We start from the raw sequence: 25,266 nt of genomic DNA on the forward strand, positions 1-25,266 counted from the left end.
GGAACTCAATGTCAAAAGCAACTAGGTCGATGCTAAATATGTCAATTTTAGCCCAAGGTCGTCGAATACTACTGTTGATGTGCTGTTTCAATGTGAAGAGCAGTGGGGTTGTATTGTCTTATAAAGCCAGTTCCTGGAACACTGTCCGTAATTTTGGTTAAATTTGAATAGATTTTTGGGGCATTTTTTCATTATGCAGGCGCGGATCCAAGCCCCCCCCCCCCCCCCCACCCCCTGCATGCACCACTGTGCGACTGGTTCGTGGTCCAATATATAATACTTAATACTCGAAAGGCCCCGCTTGCTCAGGTAGGCCCCTAGGTATCGCAGTTTTATGGCGGGAAAACGAAAGTTGCAGAATATCTTAAAGTTTTTTTTCACTTTCCATTACATAAATTTAGTTTGAGATTGACGCTTCGAACTGTCTGTACAAAAAATAACAAAACACGTGTTAGAAGACAATCGTTTGTTTCAGGCAAACGAAACCCATTAATAGGCCTAGTTGTGGTCAGATATGAGGAAAATGCATCAAAGGCACAAAAATCTCAAAAACTTTTCTGGGGGAAGGCCCCCTGATCCCCGTTCAAACGCAGCGCGCGAGTATATATATGGGGCTACGCCGCCTCTGTTTTGGAAGGTATCGTGATCTTGTCTGCCGGATCTCTTAACTAAGGGTATATGATAAACAATGTGAATCACACGGACCACCGAATTTTTTTTATCTCCGAAGTTGGCCCGGTTAAACGTCTTTCAATAGTTTTCATGAACCATGCGCATGATCAGCTGTTAGATGTAAACAAAACGGCATGCAGATCACCCGCGAGTGACGTCATCAAATGATGTTATTGTGTTGAGTTCATGGTTGTGAAACTAACTATCTGATTGGTTATTTGCACCAGTTGAGCAATGTTGTTTATGTGCTTTTTCCAGAAGTTATGCGTCTAATCCGATAGATCAAGACATATTTGAACGTGACCAATTGTTCAACACTGCCATCACACCAATGCTCGTAACTCTCGGTTCAAGATTTAGAGTAGAATTGATAGGAAATATAGCTGACTACATTGTTTCGATGTATCCATTCTCCACCAATCAGAGCAGAGCTTTCTTAGGCTATTGGACAACAAGAGTTGTTTTCATTTTCATTCGGAGCTGTCAGGGATAACCAGCGAAAAATATTGAAATTTACCTAATCCATGTCGCTCCAAAATGAATCACCACAACCATTTCAGCCATAATAACTACTATAATCATCACATCAAGACAAGGTCGGAGGTGAGTGGGTTTACAAGCTGATCAAGAGGTGAAAGTTGTATCGCACTGCACTCCAGTTCAGTCCGCAATTCCATTCCCAATCAATCGGTAATCACCATGATCACACACACCACTGCACCATGCCCATCGCATGACATGACGACTTAGCCTACTAGGGCCAAGGCATATACATAACATTGTACTTGCATAGATGATACTGATAGCACGCCATTCCATCCATTTGAGATCCTTATATCACCATTGCTTGGAATACAAGTGGCATCATGGTCAGAACAATAACAAAAAGTCGTCTTATAAAACATGCATCATCATCAATCATGCAATCGGACCACGTAATCACGATGATTGATTATTGATTGGTCACAAGGCATGCTAGGTGTCCTGAAAACGAGCTTTAGCTAGGCCTATTTTTGTAGGCCTTTCGAAGAAGACTAAACGCAGCCATAACAAATCAATTGCGCACACTCGGAACACGTCAGAAGACCTTTGTTCCAAGGGAAACGCATGACTGGTCAGCGCCATAACAAACTTCTTCAGAAAGGTCGATTGAAGTTGCCGTGACCTGTCATGCCTATATCGTATGCAAATCTCTCGGACTGCATCAGTTGTCGATCGAGTCGTCATTCCAGCTTGCAGCTACCTGCGAGTAGTGCGAGTCAGGCCCAATCAGTTACCAGTTTTACTCACCGACGAGTGATCCTCTTGACACACAAGCATGGAATGATCGATTTTAATCGCAGGTATCTGCGCAGGTGACGTGCAAGTTACGCACTGCATGCGAAAAATGAGTCAAGCGAGATTAATTGACATACCCTCAGGTAGACTCGGTGAAAGCAATGGCTTTATTTTAATCACTTTGAATAGGTTTTCTATTCGAGTCTACTTTTAATAAAACCTTCCTCTCGAGGAATTCACATGACGTCCAGCGCAACACTGTCATGTACAAGGCGCTAATAAAAATGCGTCTGCGTCAAAGCACTGCGGATGACGTTGAGTTGCATGCAAGTGACGTGCTGAGTACAACTGGCGCTCCACTGACACAAATTTAGGGATGTCAATTGTAACTTGGTCTGTACACGTGTTATTATGATCACTATTGGCCGTCGATTGCCACTGTTGAAAGGTGATGATGGGGAACCAACTGCGGCAGAGTCAGTGAACTGAGTTCCTTGTTAGCGATGGTTTCCAATGACAACACTTGAGTTGGAGAATGGATTTTTGCTCGTTCCGGATTTGAAAATGGCCACCAGGTGGCCATCTTGGATTTTGCATTGAGTGCTGCTTTTGGCTCACCGTAAGGGAGTTATGGCCTGTTATGTGTAGCACTATGCGATTCACTGATTCATTCAATATTTCAGTCAGAAATCGAATGAATAGTTTCTTTAGTGAAAAATAAATCAAATAAATTGTCAATCGAATCGAATGATAGGTTGTTTTATCAAAAATGTATTGGAAAGAGTTTAAAATATCAAGACCGAGATCAAACAATCTCATTCGATTCTTACAAATCACCTATTCAATATTAATCGCATAATTCGTCATATAGATTAAAGTACATTTCGATATAATCAAATAGTTCTTACAAAAAATTGAATGATAATTTGATTTTAAGAATGAATGATCATTCGATTCCATATCAAATGAAAAGCAATATTCGATTTAAAAATCAAATGGTCTATTTGATTTAAATCGAATGACCTATTCGATTTAAATCGAATGAGTATTCGATTTCTAAATCAAATGGTCTCATTCGATTCTGCTCCTATTCCATTCGATTCTAATTGGTTGCTAGTTTGTCACGTGACTATGATTGACCAATCAAAATCGAATAGAAATCTACACAAAATCGAATGACCTATTCGGTTTTAAATCGAATGGTCTATTCGATTCTGCTCCTATTCCATTCGATTCTAATTGGTTGCTAGTTTGTCACGTGACTATGATTGACCAATCAAAATCGAATAGAAATCTACACAAAATCGAATGACCTATTCGGTTTTAAATCGAATGGTCTATTCGATTCTGCTCCTATTCCATTCGATTCTAATTGGTTGCTAGTTTGTCACGTGACTACGATTGACCAATCAAAATCGAATAGAAATCTACAAAAATCGAATGACATATTCAATTTTAAATCGAATGGTCTATTCGATTTTAAATCGAATGACCTATTCGATTTAAATCGAATGAGTATTCGATTTCAAAATCGTATATACTTCTTATTTGATTCTGAAATTGAATATACTTTGATTAAATTGAAAGATTTGGTGTAATTAAAATCGAAAATGCTTCGTTTTTTGACCAGTTAATGCGATATATTTGAATCTGATTTTGATCTATTTCTTTCACCTTTTGATTTTTTCTAAGTTATATTCGATTATGAATTTATAGTGTTTGATTTGATATACAACAAGAACAGTATTTTTTGTTGATAAATGTTTGAAAAAAATCGAATGAATATGCAAAAAAATCAAATGATTGAGGGAAGAATCGAACAAAGTTGAATAAAATCGAATAGATAGGCACAAAAATCAAATTTTAATTGCAATGTTGCTCAAATCGAATTTTGCTACAAAAAACATGCCATAGGGAGTCTATACAATACCGCAGTGTCGGTCGGCTGTCGTAGTCGTCCGTCTCTGTATCCTGTTTCAAAAACAGTGGCACGTTTCTGAACCACTAGAATATCCACGACTTTGCTACAAGGGGATACATTTAATATCATACTGATTTCGATTTGACCCATGTAATATACAGCATATTTCTTAACCAGCATGAATTCCTAACTGCCAACATCTAATATACGGTGAGCACAATGGCCCTGGCCTTTTCATTTTTGGCTCACCGTAGGGGAGTCTATACGATACCGCAGTGTCCGTCGTCCGTCGTCGTCCGTCGTCGTCGTCGTCGTCGTCGTCGTCGTCGTCGTCCGTCGTATCCTAGTTCAAAAACAGTGGCACGTTTTTTAACCGCTAGGCCTATGAACTTAAAACTTTGTGCACATGACCCCCTAGGTCAGATGACCCGTGACACTAAATTTCTGTCCGATTTGATTCTCTACTTGGCCACCAGGGGGCAAAATGTGGATATCTAAAAAGTGTGATGTCTCGCTTATTAGTGACTTGTTTTCGATAAAACTTTTGTGGTAGGTACTCATAGCAAGGATACATCATATATCTTACGGGTTTTTAATTTGATCTACTTTTCAAGGTCGCAGAGATCAAATGGCGTGAATTGGCCGTTTGAGTGTAACTATGGCACGTTTCTGAACCACCAAAGCTATGAGCTTGAAACTTGGTACATATAACCCCCTATATCAGATAACCTCTGGTGCTGAATTTCAGCCTGATCTGATTCTTGACTTTGCCACCAGGGGGCCAAAACAGAAAAAGTAAGAAGTGCAATAGCCTGCTTATTAGCAAATTGTTTTTGATGAAATTTTTATGGCAGGGACCCCTAGCAAGGTTACCTCAGATGTTGCACGATTTTTCGGATTTGACCTACTTTTTAAGGTCGCAGAGGTCAAATGGCGTAAATTTGCCGTTTGAGTGTAACTATGGCACGTTTCTCAACCGCAACAGTTATGAACTTGAAACTTTGAACAAATGACCCCCTAGGTCAGTTGACCTTTTACACTGAATTTTGGTTCGGTCTGATTATTGACTTGGCCACCAGGGGGCCCAAATTCAAAACTCAAAAAGTGTGATTTCTCGCTTATTACTGATTTGTTTTTGATAAAAGTTTCATGGTAGGTACTCCCAGCAAGGATACATCACATATCTTACGGGTTTTTGATTTGACCCACCTTTCAAGTTCACAGAGGTCAAAGTTGAAAACTTTACCGTTCTTGGTACGTTTTGTCGTTGTTCAATGTAAAGAGTTTTAATTTTGTGTAATGATGCATCTAAGAAGCCACTATTTGTATGCCAAGTTTCAGCCAGATCGGAATTCAAATATGGCCGAAATTGCATGTTTTGTGGGTTTTTCCTCGTATTGTGGCAATCCAAAGGTCGTGAGTTCAAACACCGGTCAAGGACAGCCAAAAATATTTTTATTTTTCATCTTTTCCTTTTTTCTTTTCTGAGTTCTATCTTACATTTTCTTCATTTTTTGATTTATTTGGTGCCATAGATTTAATTAGGCGGCCATCTTGGAAATCGTTTTTTGCCGATTGCTGTAGTGTAACGAGTGATGAAATTGTTATGGTCAGGTGGATGTGTCTACATCACATATCACCCTGGTTTGTTATTTGACCTACCTGTCAGGGTCACTGAGGTCAAAGTTAAAAATATATTCACCGTGACCATTGTCATGGAGTGGCACGTTTCTTCACTATCATTTTCACCTAGACTCTACAAGCTTGGAACCACAAGTCTCGGATTCACCACTTGGCCAGGGCCGGCTCTGAACTGGTCACAGATGCATGTATAAATTATGAGAGGCCTACATACTGCAGCACTTTCTGTAACTGTCTACTAAAAATACTTACGGTGAGCACAATGGCCCCTGGCCGTTTCATTTTAAAAATGACCCCTCCTGAAGCTTTTTTAGCAACTGAAGTGAAAACGCTTTAAAAATCTGTTTCTTGTCTTAAAATGCCACTTTAGACTTTTGAAAAACATAAGTTCCAAATACTTGATTAGTCAGGATGATGGGATATTTCCCCCTCCCCCCCCCCCACCCACCCCCTCTGTATGAAACCCTGCACATTTGAGTCGCTTCTTTGTTCCCTTCGTGGGGGTGTTCAAGCGCCTTCTGGTTGCTACTTGAAACCTATGATTTATCTCTGTGGAGACTCGGGTAATATTACGGCATCTGAAAAGCACTTTCATCATGCAGAGGGAAATATTGAAACGCACTGAACTCAGTAAATATTATAATCATCATTATTACAATTCTTCATCAATTCATGCACATACACAGCTGATAACAACATGTACATGTATGCTTAGCTGGTAACGAATCAGGACATTTTGTTTCATTTTCGGCCGATCCTGATAAGGAGGTCTTTGACATTCATTTCAAATGCCGCTCAGATGGGTAAAAATGTTGACTGTAGGCCGTCATAACAAGTATAATGTAATTGGCCACAAAGGCTATCGACGCATGACCCCCCTGTAAATTGATGCGCAGGTGAAAAAGTTTTCGTCACTCAAAACGTATGAAGGCAAATGAAATTTAAAATTGATTGAATAGAAAAATTTCCAATTGCATTATGTACTGAATATAAATTTCAACATAGCGTTGTGTTGCCTGATACAAGTACTATAAATACCAAATAATATACCATAAAGGCGAATGAAATTAAAAATTAATTGAATATAAAAATTTCCAATTGCATTATAAATGTTTTGAATATAAATTTCAACAGTCCCGTTGTGTTGACTGATGTACAAATACATGTACTATAATTACCAAGTTTCAGCCAGTTGGCTTGGATGATAACTGCAGCATTGTAACTGCATTCTATTTTCTGACTCACCCGTAATTATGAACGACGTCCCCCAAACAGGTTTCATCAGGTGAGCACAATAGCCTGTTACTGTGTCAGTCAGATGTCATATTTTGAAAATAACCAGAGACGAAGGGCTAAAGATTGCCCTAAGGGTATAAAATGTAATGAACTAAAGCTGTTTTAAAGATGCTGCATGATCAATGTTGTTGCCAATTTCAGGTGTTAAAATCAGCCTGAGACATTCGTTATATATTCAAAGGATATAGTATCACTACTTTCAGCTTTCGCAGGTGTCTCAAGAAGATGAGCGGGAGGCACTGCTCAACAGGAAGCTCCCCAAAGAACTCCTCCTCAGGTAAGAGGCATCTTGATCCTCAATGTAATTGACATTGCTCAGGTTACAGACAACGCGCGTCAATACGTTGACGAAAAGTACAGCGTGCATTTATAAGCGATCTAGTTCCAAATGAAACACCACACTTGGCCTAATATTTGAAAAGTGCCACTCTTGAGGTGTATTGGAAGAACGCGCCAACACCCAGTGTATTACGAATTACGAGTTTAAAGGGCTGATTTGGAGTTGGACATGGGATATGTTGATTTTTTGTACAAAAATGGCTTCCAGCAGGACCGCAACTTCTCCAAACAGGATTAATGAAAACTCTTTGAACTGCAATCAACAATGCACTAGAACGGGGTGTAACCTTAGGCCTGCCTGAAATTCGCAAGCCATGCCCAAAAGTGGCCTTCCAACACTGGTGAAAATCGTTATCAGTATAATACTACCAGTGGCGGCGCATGGTGTCAAGTTGGCACATTATCCTCCTGGCCAGGTGAATCCCAGGCCCAGTGTGATCACGGCATAAGGCCAGAGTCCTCTATTGAAACATGTGTACATTACGTGTACATTGTTGTGCATAAGTTTTGGTAAAAAAAGTACTCATTGGACCAATCAATCTGCACAAAATTTTATATGTGTCAAGAAGAACCCTTTGCCAATAGCATAATAAAGTTTAAAAACATTCCAATACCGATTGCCTGAGAAAAAGAGATTTCCGTACACCATATCCATCAAAACGTCACTGGCGCATTGATATGGCCCTGTCAAAGTACAAGTTCTAAACTGACCAGTGAGACCACATTTTCTTAAATATATTATCAAAAAGCATATTTCTGTGATGGCCTGACTCTGTAGATTAAGAATCAACCACAGATTGAGAATTAATTCCACTTTGGTCCATCCCAGCCATGTATTTACCACAACTTGACATTTTGATAAGCTCTATGTGACTGTGCCACACTTCCGGTCGTGGATGAATACATGTCTCTGCCCATAAACAACACATTACTTGCAAAATAAAGGCACAACTTGGTTGTTGGTTCTGTGACAGACTTGACAGCTCCTTCCTGATTGCCAAAGGGCTTGATTATGCCTTTCCAGGTGCAATTTAAGAAAGATTGGGGTAATTGTAGCCCCGGTTCAATTGTAGCCCCTGCCTATGATATTGATTGATATCCCCATGCATCAAATAAAGCAGGAGCTACAAATAAACTGGGGCTACAACGACCCCATTCTACCTTATGTTCTATAACTTTGCACGCAGTAATTACTAATTTAACCCTTTCGCAAACAATCGTCACTGTACTCTACGATCCACATCTAACTTTAATTTCCCGTACTTGTGTTGCCTGGAGAAAAACCTTAGGTGTCCCCTGCATCTACTTAGAAAAGGGTAATTCATATGTTATTTCTCAATTTCATTACACTTTATTTGGAGGAAATGTTTTCAGTTAAGGGGTGAAAATGACCCTGGGATACAAGAAATGAGATTCACCAGTGCAGTGGGGTGTCAGACATAAATGAATGTCAGCCCCAGAATTTTACTCAGGATGAACTTTCAGCCGAAGGTTTAACCTTGAAGTATGAAATTTAAGCCAAGCTCTTTCTGATTTGCGTGAAAAGTTATGAGTGAGCTCGTCAGTTCTCCACCTGTATTAAATTGGGTCGAGGTGGTAAAAAATGGGCAATTTTACTTTGTATTGAGAATTTGCCGGCAAAACAGTTTTGATATGCCATCCTATCACTTGTCACAAAGGAACATATTTGATGGATAGTTTCTTATTGTTTCAGAATCTTCTCATTCCTGGACGTGGTGACGTTGTGTCGATGTGCCCAAGTCTCTAAAGTATGTATCACGGTTCATTCGGCACAACTCAGATGTGGTTGATTGGCCTTTTCGCTTCGGCTGGGGTAATAGAAATTGAGAGTGGTGTTTGACTTGCATTGCCTCGATAATGATAGCATGAGCTACGAAGGAAGTCCAACCTGGTGCACTGGAGAAAATCAGTGCATCTGCCAAAACACTTCACAGTACCTGTTATTCTAAGTCTACCCATCCATGTACGTTGTGGGTACACCTGGAGTTCCGATACCTAATATTTTTGCCGGGGGGGGGGGGGGGGTGTAGTTTCAAACGAAAGAGATATGAAAGAGGTCAACTTTAAAAATGGTTTTGTCATTAGAACTTGGGCCAATTTGCATAGGAAGATAAATAAAAGGAACGCAAAATATGAAAAGGATGATTTTGCAAACATATCTAGAGCGGCAAAAACAGTTCACTGTGGGTGTGCTCAAATTGATCAGCATCCTTGGCTTGTGGAGGACAGTCGCCTTGGCCTATTCGATGTGGCGTATGCACACTAAGGGGGTTTCGGAACCATTATTAGGCATATGCCATTCGTTAAAATTTCAAATTTGTAATTGCATGGGACAGTTTTCAATTGCGTAAATACATACTAAATATAAAATTCAGCATTGCCTTTCTGTAGACAATAAGTCAAATACATGTACTATAAGTACATAGTTTCAACAAATTCGTATTCATAATAACTCCACTACGGCATTGTGTATTAGTGGATTTCTATTTAAAACCTGACCATCAGTAATTATGAATGGCGTACCCCTTAGGCGAATCCACACAGCTTCCGCTATGCATTTCGGCCCACGGTGGGCGGATGTGCATTTCGGCCCACGGTGGGCGGATGTGCATTTCGGCCCACGGTGGGCGGAAATGACCGGTATACTACTATTGGCCAAAAGCCAAGAAAAACACCAGAACCTTTAACTAAATATACAGGGTGTGTCCATAATAATGTAAATAAAGTCTATCCGTAACATTTGATAAGTCGTACGTGCACTCAAATTAGTGTGTAACTTTGACTTTCAGTATTGGAATGTTCTTGCGCTCGACGGCAGTAACTGGCAGAGGATAGATCTGTTTGACTTCCAGACAGATGTTGAGGGTCCAGTCGTAGAAAACATATCAAAGCGATGTGGGGGATTCCTGAAGTCACTGAGTCTCCGGGGTTGCCAGAGTATTACTGATGGTGCTTTAAGGTAAGGGTCTTCTTTGCGTTCGATTTTCTTTTTATGAACCAGGCCTATTGTCTCTAATAAACCTGGCTGTCATCTCTAGTTCCTCCCTTGATTCCCAGAGCCTCGTTTCCTTTGATGCACCGTGTGGCCATGTGGTCAATCTCTCGATGTTCAGAGTGGGCAGTACTTGAGCGCATGCTCTGGTGTCTGATCTGATGTGTTGCACTGCCACCTTCTGGACTCGGCCATCTTCATTCTCTCGAGGTGGGCGTTTTAGAAGTCTGCAGTGGCCAGTCCTAAGCCGAAAGATGATAGTCGCCTCTTTTCTGTCCAGTCTAAGTAAGGTCATAATGAAATTAGTAAAAACCAAGTTGCCTTGCCTGGGAATTGGACAACAGATCATTGGATTGCTGGTCCACTGCTGCACCAACATCAGCAGCCTAACATAAGTTTGTTCCAGAGGATTTTCAGATCTGTCATCTGTCAGATGTCGGCTAGATGTAGTTATTTGAACTGACATTCTGGGAATCGAGTTCGCCAAAACCTAATCATTGTTGTCTCTCCGTTGCAGGATATTTGCGCAGCAGTGCCAAAATATTGAATCGTTAAATCTAAATGGATGTAAAAAGATTACAGATATGTGAGTATGCCATTGGCCAAGTTTGGCACTTGAACATGTTGGACATAGCAGTGGTTGTGTAGGAGATAGTCGATGTATTTCATAAATACGATGATGCAGCATTTTTCATCATGATTTAAATAGTAATAATCTTATATATGTAGCAACTGCAAGGTTGAATGGGGTCATTGTAGCCCCGGTTTATTTGTAGCCACTGCATTGTTTGATGCATGGGAATATCAATCAATATCATGGGCAGGGGCTGCAATTAAACCGGGGCTGTAATTACCCCTGCCATTCCTTTATCTCCTGGTTTCGGGTGCCATATTTGACCATCGTCTTGGAGGAAAAAACCGATGAAGTGGTATTTTAGCGACCACCTCTATAAAACAATTCATATTATTATTGGTGGGGTTGCTGAAAAGGGGGATTATTTTGGTCACTTTTTATCACTTTTCAACCCAAAAAATAAAACATAGCAAGGGGGTATAGTTTGTTTTTTTTGAATCAGTAAGCTCTGGTCTTGGGTAAGCTATTGATGCAAAATCATTAATGAGTGATCTCTCGGTTTTTTCCCTTGCAATAAAAATGAAACAATGTCGCTGAAAGTGTTGATGCATTTTAGGGAAGGGATTTTGTCACTTTTAGAACTGTAAAACATCTACATTGTAATATTTAACCTGCTTGTCTTGCCTAATAAATTCATGTAATATTTCTTGTTCTACTTTCAGTACTTGTCAAAGCCTTGGTAAACACTGTAAAAAGTTATCAAGACTCGACGTTGGTTCGTGTCCCTGTGTTACAAGTAATTCCCTCAAATACATCAGGTATGTTATTTTGAAAACGATACTGTGAAAACTAAAATGTTCGCAAAGCTAAAAGTTGTTGTTGTTGTGTAGACATCGGAGAAGTGGAGGCTCTGGATAACTGTGTGGCCCTTCTCCCTCCAACAAGTCCATCAGTGCCACCGGCCCCCTCCGTGTCATGGCTCCTGTTTTCAGTTGTGTGTGTGTGTGTTGTGTGTAGACATCACAGAAGTGGAGGCTCTGGAAACTCACTGGCCCTCTCCCTCCAACAAGTTCATCAGTTCCACCGGCCCCCTCCGTGTCGTGGCTCCTGTCTTCAGTTGTTTGTGTGTGTGTTGTCTGTAGACATCAGAGAAGTGGAGGCTCTGGATAACTCACTGGCCCTTCTCCCTCCAACAAGTCCATCAGTGCCACCGGCCCCCTTCGTGTCATGGCTCCGGTCTTTAGTTTGTGTAGCCAAATATCTACGGGTCCCTCGCAGTTGACACTTGGCACCGTCTCCTCTCTCTCTGTGTCCCCCTCTCCAGCATCCTGTCTCGAGTCCATGTAGATGCTGAGTCTAGTTCCACCCGGTGTAGCTGACGTTGCAAGCAGTTAAGGAAACTTTGATAGCCCCACAGTAGAGCTGCAGTGGACTGGCAATCCAGAGATCTGTGGTTCATATCCTTGTTGAGGCAACTTGATTTGATGGTCCTTCTTTCTTTATAGTATATGAGCCAGCATTGGTTACTTGTAAATATGTATTCTATAAATTTCAGTGAAGGTTGTCCCAACCTTGAATTGATCAATGTGTCGTGGTGTCAAGTGACAGATAATGGATTGGAGGCATTGTCGAGAGGATGTCCTAAGCTGAAAACATTTATTGGAACAGGATGTTCTCTGGTAGGTTGTCGTGGACATACAGATGATGCAGTGAGTGCCGTTTGACGGCAAACGGGTCTAAAACGCAGACAGCAAAAGGAGATAATGGCAGAAGTTGATGTACTCGGATTTCATGAAATGAGACTGTAGTGAAATGAATGAAGTGTCCATCTCAACGCCTGGTTTTGCTGAGATGGGTCACAAATGTGATCTATAAATGCAACTACTGCTGTTGAACTCTTATTTGGTGTCGGTCTGCTTTGATGGCCAGACAATCTCGTTGATTTTCTGACTATTTCACAAAAGCAGAAGATACTTTTTGTACCTGAATGTTAAGAGTGTCTTTTTATCAATTTCCACCCATAACTTTTGCCAGAATAGCAGGCACCTTTAGTGTGAACCTTTTAAGATCTGCCATGTAAGGTGTTGAGATTGTTGTCGTCAAATACCTGAGTGTGCCTGTTGTTTTTTTCAGGTCACAGACGAGGGTATCTGTAGTTTAGCAAAAACTTGCTCTGAGTTGTCATCATTAAATCTCCAAAGTTGTAGTGTAAGTACTTGCTTTCTTTTTTGTCCCCCGTCGCTCGGCATGACAAAGGGGGACCTGAAAATACCCTTCGTCCGCCAGTCCGTCCGGCCTCTTGTGAGGGTGATATCTTGAGAAGTCCACGACGTAGCAAAGCCAAATTTGGTGTGTGGGTACCTATAGGATTAAGTAAGAACCGTCGAAAAGTAGGTCACCGTGTCAAAGTCCAAGATGGCTGCCGCCTTGCGTGTTGAAGTCTTGCGAGTGCATTTGTGAGCGCAATATCTGGAGAAGTCGGCGATGATGATGATGATGATGATGATGATGATGATGATGATTGTTTTTCAGGCTATTACAGATGAGGCTGTTCATCATCTGAGTGATCACTGTCACAATCTCTCCTCCCTGTGCGTGTCTGGTTGTCCTCATCTCACCGATGCCACCCTTGTTTCTCTTAGCCATGGATGTCTTTCTCTTAAGTGAGTATAACTCTCCACTGGCTTCCGATACCATATCGTATCGATTTCAAGGTTTTACTCATGGTGTTCAAAGCCAAAAACAACATGGCTCCATCATATATCTCGGACATCCTGCCATCGTATGTCCCAGGGCGATCCCCGAGATCGGATAACCAAGAGTTGTTGGTGACTCCCAGGTATCGCCTTGGGACATTTGGTGGCAGAAGCTTTACAGTTTATGCCAGCAAATTATGGAACTCGCTGGACACTAACACCCGCAACAGCTCCACCGTCAGCGAGTTCAAAAGAAGATTAAAAACCAAACTATTTAAACAGTGTTTTTGTTAAGCGCAGCTGAGCAATTTTTCTAATTGGATTTTGCGCTATATAAATGCTATTTGTATGTTGTATGTATGTTTACACCACCCACAGTCAGATCCAGTCGCCAACTTGCAGACAATTTTTTAGCACCATTATTTGTTGGTGGGTAATGCTGTGCACACAAATTGCTGAAATTAAATTTGTGGCTGGGAAAAATTTCCAATTCAGTATTCTGCAATAATCCTTCGACAGTAATTATTTCCGATATGTGAGTAATTAAATTGGAAACTGTTTCATCGATCTGTGACCTCTCATTACATCTGGAAATTGTGTACCAACTTCTCCCGATGGTGGTGCTGATTCGAAGGTGTATTGGAGGACACAGTTGTAGTGACCAACTAAAATTTACAGTACGTCGCTTCTTCCTTTTCAGAACTTTGGAAGTAGCCGGTTGTTCACAGTTCACTGATAATGGTTTCCAAGCTTTGGCCCGGGTGAGTTGGTCCTCGTCATAATTTGGTAATCCGCTCACAGAACTGATGCCATATTTTTGATTCTATCAAAAAGTATTTTATCCCTAATTGTTTGTGCTAACAGATGAGAACAGCCATACTGAAGAGCTTCTCTCCACCAACGAAAATTTGTAAATAAAAATGTAAATTTGTTAAATTTTCATTCTTATCCCTTAAAGGGACAATATAGGCAGCAGCTAGGCAGGCAAGATAAAGTTACACGAAGTCGTCAATAGGGGTCTCTCACATCTCACAGTGTGCGAAATGATTCATGCTTGTACGAGGAATATATTCAGTGCTTAATCTGACATGACCCAGGGCCCTTACTGTGTATATTAGTCACCTGAAAATGGCCAAATTAGCCCCTCTGCTCCTGCCTATAGTCTGCATTTTGTCGTTTTGTGCTCTGGGAAACTGTGAGCTGACCCAGAATTCCCACAACTCACTTTTTTAACAAATTTACAAAAAAATTATTTCGAAAAAACAAATTTGATATGTTGTATTTGATTAAATCAATCAGACTACATGTAAACATTTCCAGAAAGCTCATTCAATCTTCAAAAAAAAATGTTGTAATTAGCGAATTGACATTAGTTCCTGCCAGAATGATCTGAGTACAAAGTGATGTCATAGCTGGGTTTAGGAGTGGTAAGAACAGGAAATTTGAAAAACGCGTCTATATGCGCTGTTGGGCATTTAAGGGTTAACTGGTTAACCTGCCATCGACCATACTGGTTGGTCTGACGCATTCAAATCCCAAGCCTGGAAAAACCAGAGTGGAGTGGAGCCAGAGTTAAAGGCCTACGCCGTTCATTAAAAAGTTTTAAATTTGTAATTGAATTTGAAAATTTTCCATTGGGTAAATACATACTGAATATGATTTTCAGCATTGCCTTTCTGTAGTCAGATATACAAATACTATAAATACAAAGTTTCAACAAATTTGTATTAATAATAACTGCACTACGGCATTGTGTATTAGTGGATTTCTATTTAAAACTGGACCACAAGTAATTACGAACGGCGTACCCCTTTAAGGGCCTGTGATTTGTTGTCATCACTTACAGTCTCTGTATGATTCAATGTTTCTTTCAGAGTTGCCACCTTTTAGAACGAATGGATTTGGAAGAATGTGTACTGGTAAGTCAGCCTATTACCTGTTGTGTAACTTCCTACATTTCAAAAGAGACAGCCTCGTACCTGTAACTTCCTACATTTCAAAAAGAGACAGCTTGGTACCTGTAACTTTCTACATTTCAAAAGAGACAGCTTGCTACCTGTAACTTCCGACACTTCAAAAGAGACAGCACTGTACCTGTAACTTCCTACGTTTCAAAATGGAAAGCTTGGTACCTGTAACTTCCTACATTCCAAAAGAGACAGCTTGGTACCTGTAACTTTCTACTTTGCAAAATAGAAAGCTTGGTACCATTAACTTTCTACATTTCAAAAGAGACACCTTGGTACCTGTAACTTCCTACATTTTAAAAGAGAAAGCTTGGTACCTGTAACTTCCTACATTCCAAAAGAGACCACTGTACCTGTAACTTCCTACATTTCAAAAGAGACAGCACTGTACCTGTAACTTCCTACATTTCAGAAGAGAAAGCTTGGTACCTGTAACTTCCTACATTTCAAGAGACAGCACTGTACCTGTAACTTCCTACATTTCACAAGAGAAAGCTTGGTACCTGTAACTTCCTACATTTCAAAAGAGACGGTGTCGTACCTGTAATGTAATTCTTACATTTCAAAAAAAGACAGCCTTGTACCTGTTAACATTTCAAAAGAGCCTGGTACCTGTATTACAATCTCAAATTGATGTTTCCCATTACAGATGACCGATGCGACTCTTGGGCATCTTGCTATGCATTGTCCAAGATTATCAAAACTCGTAAGTAGGCTAACCTGAAAGATAACTCAGTGGGATCGTTTTACTTGAGCCGAATATGGCTTGCGAACCCAGAGAATTGAAATATACCCAGACTTGTTTGTTCAAGACATGTTTTGTCACAAGCAGTTTATGATATTAATTATTCTCAACTAAAAAGTAATTGAAAATCAGAGATAAGCAAACTGGAGAATGAGGATAGGAAATAAGTATCTAACTTCATCTATTTCAGGAATTAGAAAAATGTGCGCTGTCGATCAGTAGGATGATAAGATGATTTCATGTTGTACAAATTTGTGGCTTATTTTCAGAGCCTATCTCACTGTGAATTGATAACCGACGAAGGCATTCGCCACCTGGGCAGTAGCCACTGTGGAATGGAAGAACTGACGGTACTGGAGCTGGACAACTGTCCTCTCATCACCGACGCTTCTTTAGAGCATTTAATGGGCTGTGCAAGTTTGGAGAGGATAGAACTGTATGACTGTCAGCTGATCACACGTGCTGGCATTAGGAGACTACGGGTATGTATCCCTGTCTATTTCCATGTGTTGTTGCCTTGTGAATGATATTTAGTGAGTGGTAAGCAGCAGTAGCCTAATTGGGATGTGTGCGGCCAATTTGTCACTACTCCCTCCCCTTGTACCTATGTAAACACATCTCGTCTTTTTCATTCTATGGTAGGGGGTTCAGGGGTGCTCCCCCGACCTAAAGGGGGGCGCACTAAGTCCTTGACTTTTCATATTAGGGCTGTAGCAAAATTAAAGTGAAGCCAACAGAAGCGAAAAATGTTCGTTTTGGGGGAGTGGGGTCAGGGGGTCAATGTATACAAAAAAAGCCTCAGCCCCCACATTGCTCCACCCTTGCAGTTTGGGTGAGACAACCAATACCTCCAGTGAGGTATCGATTCCTTAAACTAAGTAAAGAAGTAGGTCTTTTAGCGATTGTTCCAATCGATTTACTGAAACGGAGACGGATTTTGCGTGCTTTGTCGTCAAAGGATAATACCGTTGTGACTGACGGGGCGTCAGATCGGGTTGAGTACCGTTGCAGTGTTCTTTACGTCCTGACGTCTCCACCTTGTTGGAGAGACGTCTGGTGTCCCTTATGTTGTCACCTGTGGTGGTTGTGACGGCCCCAATCGATTTACTGCTAACATACATCTATCCTAACTGCTAAGGCCTGTTTCGTTGCGTTTTCAGAATCATCTACCAGAGTTGAAAGTTCATGCGTACTTCGCACCAGTCACGCCACCACCATCAGTCGGAGGCGGACGACAAAAATACTGCCGGTGTTGTACGATTATTTGACGGACATTCTGCGTGAATGTAACACTGAAACTTTGGAAGTGCATGCTGGGAACAAGTGGACTTGATCTGCTGAGCTGAAGTCTTCGTAGTGTGTGAGCCCCCAAGTTGCCGGCTGCTAGGATCTCCGTTGACGAGTCGCATGGCATGTTCTGTGAATTTAACAAATGTGTATTTTGTGTAATCAGATTGCACTTTTGGCATATCTGGTGGAACGTCAATGCTCCTTTAGTGTAAAACACGGACAATAGGAGGAGGAACAGCTTCGATGAATTGACGCTCCACGTGGCTTCAGACTACGCTCTCACATATGGTCTCTGTTATTTTGTAGGCCTACGAGCGCATAGTTCTTTACCGTGTGGTTAGATGGCCCTGGAGTACCAGCGTAGAACCGTCAAGTCCGATGGTTGAGTTGGAGAGTGTGGATGGAGCGGTGGCAGGGCATTGTATGACGTCTAAAAATTGAGTTCTCAATCAGGGGTACCCTCAAAAGTGGGAATTTCCAATGTATTCATTTGTTTCATACCTATATAAAAGTTTTTATCCTGAACTTTTTTTTCAAACAATCCCCTGACGATCCTAAACACTTTTTCGCTGAACATTTGGACTTCATGGATTTCTCGTCTCACAGCTCACCAGCACCACCTAATTGCAAGCTAAAGAACTACACACTTATAGGTCTAACGATTAACCGCGACTCTCACATATCTGTGTAGTGGTGAATATCATCAACATAATAGCTATAACCGCCGTGGAGAAATGGATCTTGATGTTTATGGCGTGTTTATTCCTGATATTCAAGCGAGGAATGTGTTCAAGGATCACCTTGTGGTGTGTGTTCAATTTTAAGGATGGTTCAATCTTAAGATTGTGAAAGGGTGCTGTTTATGCAAATTACAGAATTCAACAACCAAGTCATTCGAATTGTCATGACCTCCTGACGTTAATTTAGTTGGGCAATTTTAAAGGCGGTCCAGCAAGTTTCATCGTACATTTTTCAAGATGAGAGTACGTTAACCCTTAACCATGCGGCTGCCTCCCTCGCGCCGGCACCGTCAATTCTGTCTTATCTTGAGGCTCACGCTTCAGAAGCGGAATTAGTTTCTCCACTTGTTCACACAGATGGCGAGACTCGATGCCATCAGCATTCTGTGGCTGAGCATGCCCGTGGTTGTACACTATATGCGTACACTGGTTAGTGGCATTGAGAAAACTCTGGTTGCAATGAGGAGAAGAAAACTTTGCACGCGAAGGGTTAATGACAGGCAAACCTAAAGTTGTAGTGAAAGACAAATACAAATGTATTCCTTGAACCTTGCAAATGATTTGGGGTCCTTGAAACTCCCTCGATTTGTCAATGAAGGCTTTTAATTCCCACCTTAGGTTTTACCTGGCAAACCAAAATGATACCTACATGTATACCACAAAACAAGATATATGTGTGCCAGATTCACCACTAGGGGGAGGGGTCAAACATGGATGTCAGCTGAATTTTGCTATGAATGAGGGGGTCAGTGCTTCAACTGTCGGGAGGGTCAAGACGGTCATAAAGTGGTACCTTGGTTCGAAATCTGGCGAGAGAGTGGTTTACATTTATGCAGAGGAAGATGTCGAGAATTATTGTACACAATTCCCAAAGGTAGTACAGTGGTGCCTACCATAGCAGACACCCTCTCTATTAAGGACACCCTCTCTATTAAGGACACCCTCTCTATCAAGGACACTATATTTGGTCCAAAATTGGTCATTTCTATTGAAATTCACCTCAGTAGGCCACGCTTCAATAAAGGACGACATTTGCCACTCGAAATCGTGTCCTTAGTAGAGAGGTTCTGCTGTATAGGCATAAGTGTAAAGGTACAAGTCAACTGTTTCGATTTCAGTTTGGAGGTTATGACATGACGTGTGGAGATGACTTGGATCGTCTTCAGGGAGGAATGTATGAATTCTGTAAATTGCTTATTAACTGTTATGGACCATGATTCTGGCATATCTGTGATGAAGCTTTTCATAAGTTTTGAATTGACGCTCTGTTGAGGGGCAGTTTTTTATCATGAAAATTTTGCGCAGATTTCGACGTTTTAACAAAATATTTGTGAAGTATTATACCAGGATCACTCAATATGAGGGGTTAATGCTTCCTGTTTTCACTGCAATGTACTGGACGTGTCTTTTGCCAGTAGTGTGTCTGTTCGGTATTTATTGATTAGTAGTGGAGCTGTGGCGACAGAATCCATTATTTTTATTCTGAGAGCTGAAGTCGCACAAATGCATCCTTAGGAAATTGATGGTTGATGTTTGCTTCTCTGCGGCCCTGCTCACAATCCCTACTGCCTGTCTCACTACAGTCATGCTGACTCTCAACTTAGTTTCTTAAATTACAAAGATGTGGGCCTACTACCTACGAAATAAAGAACAGGGGGGTTTAATAATATTTAGCTTGGACCATTGGGGGAGGCATAGCCAGGTTCATCACCTTAAAGTTGAACAAAATTGGAATTTAGATGGAGAAGAAGAAAAACATTGTCATGGAAGACATGTTGGAATTTTGTGACACCAGATTGAGGCTCAGTTCAATCAGGTCACAGGCCTACAGGCCTACAAAGGGTGTAACAAAAATTGAGGCCCAAATACAAAATGACCTGGCTACACAAGCTCCGTCTGTGTAAAATGTTGGGGGTAACGTCACTGCACTGTGTTTTCGAGGTGTACAAACAGCAAGAATGTGAAAGCACTTTATTCGTGGGTGTTGATGTTGCCATTTTTGCCAAGTTCAGGATCCATGCTCGAGGTTGGTATCTTAGATATGTTGCACTGTGATCCGATATTAACGGGCCATGACTATAGACGGGTATAGCCAGCATGGGATCATCAGCTTAATATGAGCAGTTTGACGGAGCAGCTTGACAACTCACTGCGCTTTCCCAGAAACGGTCCCGAGCCTCGATTTCATCGACAGAGTGAAAGGTATTTATCATTTGAGCGAAAAAGTGATAGTGTATTCTTCAGTCAGGCCCCTTGGTTGCTGACCCTCAATGTATTGACATTGCTAAGCTTCCAGAGAACGTGCTTCAATACCTTGACGAAAAGTACAGCATGCATTTGTACACAATCTATTTCAAACTGAAGCTGATCGGCTCACTCATAAACGGCATCGCTGTAGACCCAATGGTAACAAACTAGCCTGTTGTCACTGACCATCAAGATTGCTCGATCAGCGGCCCGATATCTCGGCAAGGGTAGTGTTTTTGTTTCTCATTCAAAAACCACAACATGCTCTGTGTTGAAATTTACGCAGTGTCTAGAGATGATTAAAAGGGCAAACCCTGTGAAGTTATTTTGAAATCCAGTTCATATTTAGCAGCGCAGTGGCCTTGGAAAGTGAGATCTGTGTGATCGAAAAACAGGTTCACCATATGTGCTGCTTCATACAGAATCAGATCAAATTTGGGTGAAGTGCACTGTAAAGTGAGGTGTGCGATATACAGAAAAATAACACGTATTTCTTCAGTGATATGGGTGCAGGCAATACCGCTGGACGTTCCGTGTGCCTTGGTTGCCGATGGTGGGCTTTGTTGATAACCAGTCTGTCTGAGCTGCATTAAAACTTAACCTTATTCTTGTAACGTCAGACGGCATATTGTTGCCAAGTCATCAGAATGATGTGCGTAATATTGCCACTTCTTTTGATTGAATATACGCCCTGATGTAATAGCGATAATATGCACGACAGGGTGATATCTTCTTCTTCATCTCGTCCGCGAGACAGTCAACTTCGATCTGATGATAAACGCAAATACGTGGCAATATTATTACATCTGACGTCGGCATAAGCAGGATTTGGTAGATGTGGTTCATTGATGAAAGTATTTCCAAATTGCATATTATCTTTCTAGGTTGTTGCTCTACAAATATGACATTGACATCTCGATTTATCGGATACCAAGAAAATCTTTGCAGCGTGTGTTAACGCTGCTTTGCTGGCATCATCTTTTAATAACTTAAATTTTGCATGTGTTCATAAGAAGTGGGATGCATAAATGTACAGTAGAACCTCCCTTAGCGGACACCTCTCCATTAAGGACACTAGGTTTGGTCCCAAATTGGGTGTTTCCATTGAATATGACCTCTCTAATCAGGACACCTCTCTGTTAAATACAGCACTTGTCAGTCCCGAGAGTGTCCTGAGTAGAGAGGTTCTACTGTAGTTGAAGTTGTAGCTTTGCGGATTAGATCAAACCAAAGAAGGCCTCAATATCAAAATGCCAGCAAAGTTTTCTGGATAAATTGTGTGTATCCATCTGATGTCTTTAGATTTATACAGTGTGTTGTGTTGTGGCAAGAATAAGAGATGTTTTTACAAGTAAATCTTGTCGGTTATGAAAATCTTTGAACGATCAGGAAATTGTGGAATTGATTATCAAAAAGTCTTTGTTTATACATGTAGCAACAGTCCCTGTCACAATTGACATACCCACTGCTTTTTGTAAATGGTACGCAACCTATGCTCTAGTGCCACGAAAGCTGTGTTCAGCATACACACTGGTTGAGGGCGTATAGATGTGTGCGTACAGTGTATGTCACCTGTAACATGCTGTGATCCTGCTGTGCGAAAAGGTGCACGCAAGTCGCGCGCAGCTCATCGCGAAGATGTAACTAATGCGTAGAGTTACGCGTAGGTTACGAGAAAATTGCACAAACCTTACGTGAATAAAGGAATGTCAGTTGTGATCAGGACTGTATGGTCCGATGCTAGAATAGAAGCGAAAAACTTTGTAATTCTTTCCTGTAGTGGCCACTCTGTGTAAAAATGAAAAGGCCAGGGGCCATTGTGCTCGCCGGTATTTAGGTAACGACTTAATTGACAATGAATGTTTCTTGAGATATGACCAAGGAAGACTCTGAGGTACTACTAGTATATGTATCCTAATCATAGGGCACTTCATATATCATTGCAGTTAAGAAACATGCCATAGTTAGGCCGCCAAACAGCGAATTCACGGCACTTGACCTCTATGATCTTGAAAAGTAGGTCAAATCAAAAACATGTATAATATGTAATGTATTCTTGCTGGGAGTACCAACCATAACAACTTTATCGAATACGAATCACTAATTAGCGAGATACCACACTTTCTAGGTTTTCACTTTTTGCCCCCTGGTGTCCAAGTCGAGAAAGAGATCAGACCAAAATTCAGTGTCAGAGGTAACCTGACCTAGGGGGTATTGTGTACAAAGTTTCAAGCCCATAGCCCTAGCAGTTACGAAACGTGTCACAGTTACGCTCAAATGGCCAATTTACGCCACTTGACCTCTATGACCTTGAAAAATAGGTCAAATCAAAAACCTCTATGATATGTGATGTATCCTGGCTGGGAGTCCCTACCATAAAATTTCATCAAAAACAAATCACTAATGAGTGAGATATCAAACTTTTTGTGTTTTCAGTTTTGGCCCCCTGGTTGCCAAGTCAAGAATCAGACCAGACCAAAATTGGCTGTCAGAGGTCATCTGACCTAGGGGGTCATGCATACAATGTTTTGAGTCCATAGCCCTAGCGGTTAAGAAACGTGCCACTGTTTTTGAAATAGTATACGACGGACACTGCGCTGTTGTATAGACTCACCGTACCGGTGAGCCAACAAGGTTAGAGATACCGGGGTACTATGATAGGTACTTGGCTATGAAAGTGTGTGAAGAGGTTTCATAACGAATCTTTAACCTCTTGAATCCCAGTGACCGACCAGTCGGTCATTTTGAAATTACGTTTTTTCCAAACGACCGACAGGTCGGTTGCGAGTGATATTTTTATTCCCTTGAGCTTGGACGCTAGCTTATTGCTTGTTTTAGCGTGTTTGATGTACAGAAGGGTCAGTTAGAGCATGCCTGGGTAGATGGCACCTCGGTACCAGACTTTGGGGGTTGTATGCGGGCGCTATACATCGTGAAAGTCGGACCCTGTCACCATGTCACCACCCGGGATCCCGGGATTTTCAAGTTTTGTGATTCAAGAGGTTGAATAATTATTGAAGAAAACACAAATTATTTCAACAACCACTTCACCTGCACAAAATGCGTTACTTATTTCATTATTTTCAATAACTTTTCTAAAATAAATCTGGTCAGGTTTTATCAAGGGTACATGTATGAGATTGTGGTCGTCGCCATAAATGGTCATGGTGACAAAGTGGCTTCGTTGTCTTAGATGACTTTATCAGCGGCGATGAAGAATCGAAAAGGCCTGGTTTTAAGTTCAAAACGAGTTTTCTTCTAACACACTAGGGGCTGTAGCAAAATTAAAGTGAAGCCAATAGAAATGAAAAATTTACGTTTGGAGGAGGGGGCAGGGGTCATTATATTTTTTTCTCCAAAAAAGCCTCAACAAAATAAAATTGTTTAGGGGTATATATTTATGACTCTTCCTGAAGCGTTTTCTCGCCCTCAGATGCCCAAATCTGCTCCTAAATGCCTGGTAGCTGCCTACTTTTCCTGGGTAGCCTGTTTTACCAGATTTTCCAAATGCCCTGTTTAACCACTTGCCCTCGAGCAGATTAGGATCCCACCTTGAAGTCCCAAAGTGCAAAGGTGAAAGGGGGCTATGGAAAGTGATGCCAAAAATCGTAATTTTTTAGTTTCTGAGGCCGGGCCGGAGGAGAAACGAAAACATATCATTTCTATTGGCCTCACTTTAATTTTGCTACAGCCCCGTGAAAAGATAACTCCAATTCAAGTTTTAATAAGGCTGGTGTTATATAGTGATAAAACTCATTTTGAACAACTGGAGTCAGGACTTTGTCATACAATGGATGACATGCACGTTCTGGGTGTCTGTGTGTGTTATTCGATCTCCTACAGTCCCAATCACAATTGACATCCATAAATACGCGTATATGTAATGTGCAATGTACACCCAACCTGTGTATACGGGTTGCACGGATGCTCTGACCACAATCTACATTCGCTTGAGCTGGGCGCAACATACAAGCACCTCTCGCATAGAAGGATCGGCAAACGTTTTTTATACACGAAAAATTCACACAAAGCAGAGAGTATGTTAATTGTGACTGGGACTGTAGCTGTTCTGGCATTTTGAAGCTATGAAGACGAAAATGATCAACATGTGGCTGATATTTTGTTGTCATAAAAGTACATTTTTTGTACATGTACATGTAATGTAAAATAACTTAATATAAAATAATAAATGCATTTACTCTCAATTGTGTGTTTATCGTAGTAATGGCTCTAAGGAATACTTTTCCACAGATGACTAAAATGTCACTTTCTACTTCGATAAAGTCGGAATTAATGAAGACAGAAAACAAAGCAGGTTGCCAACAGGCTTGAAATTGACAAATGCAAGGCAGAGCAGCCAGGCTGTATTCTTCAATACATGCATGCATCCCACTGAAGACAAGACTCCGCCTCTACAATGCCTACTGCTTATCCATCATGCTAAACTGCAATAGCTGGGCCATAACTTAAGCCATGCTAGACAAGCTGGATGCTTGCCACTGCAGACATCTTCCCACCATCACGGGTCACTGCTGGCCGAAAAGCCTCATCAGCAACAAGGGGCCATATGAATAAAAACTAGCATTTCCTTGGAAGCAAATCCTTCAAGTAGAGGCAGTGGGTGATATGAATAAAGACCAGCAAATGCTTTTACTCTGGTTTTGTACAGGAAGGCCCAGTATAAATGTACATGGAGATTTAGATAAAAGCATTTGCTAGTCTTTATTCGTTTTCGTATGAATAATGTGGACCTTTTACTGCAGATGCTTTGCTAAAAATCTTCTTGCAAATGCTTGAAGGTCAGTCCTGATGTCACATTTCTTATGAATGGTCGGTGCTGGTAATCT

At 41.2% G+C, this 25,266-nt stretch overlaps 1 protein-coding gene across 2 annotated transcripts; it reads left to right on the forward strand.

The window, feature by feature from the left end:
• The first annotated feature begins 1,140 nt into the window (after window positions 1-1,140).
• Window positions 1,141-24,624, forward strand: LOC135497572 (F-box/LRR-repeat protein 20-like). Of its 2 annotated transcripts, none has more exons than XM_064787323.1 (14): window positions 1,141-1,275; window positions 6,997-7,085; window positions 8,862-8,916; window positions 9,958-10,127; window positions 10,678-10,746; window positions 11,457-11,552; window positions 12,290-12,413; window positions 12,868-12,942; window positions 13,267-13,397; window positions 14,131-14,191; window positions 15,305-15,349; window positions 16,047-16,103; window positions 16,412-16,624; window positions 17,303-24,624. In XM_064787323.1, the coding sequence occupies exons 1-14, from the start codon at window positions 1,210-1,212 to the stop codon at window positions 17,408-17,410; spliced, it is 1,359 nt and encodes a 452-aa protein (XP_064643393.1). In that variant the 5' UTR covers window positions 1,141-1,209; the 3' UTR covers window positions 17,411-24,624. The 2 variants fall into 2 exon arrangements, with proteins under 2 accessions (XP_064643393.1, XP_064643394.1); XM_064787324.1 differs by having other exon boundaries at window positions 7,012-7,085.
• Window positions 24,625-25,266: the final 642 nt, after the last annotated feature.

This window comes from Lineus longissimus, chromosome 13 (genome assembly GCF_910592395.1).
Source record: "Lineus longissimus chromosome 13, tnLinLong1.2, whole genome shotgun sequence".
In the NCBI taxonomy this organism is placed as follows: Eukaryota; Metazoa; Nemertea; class Pilidiophora; order Heteronemertea; family Lineidae; genus Lineus; species Lineus longissimus.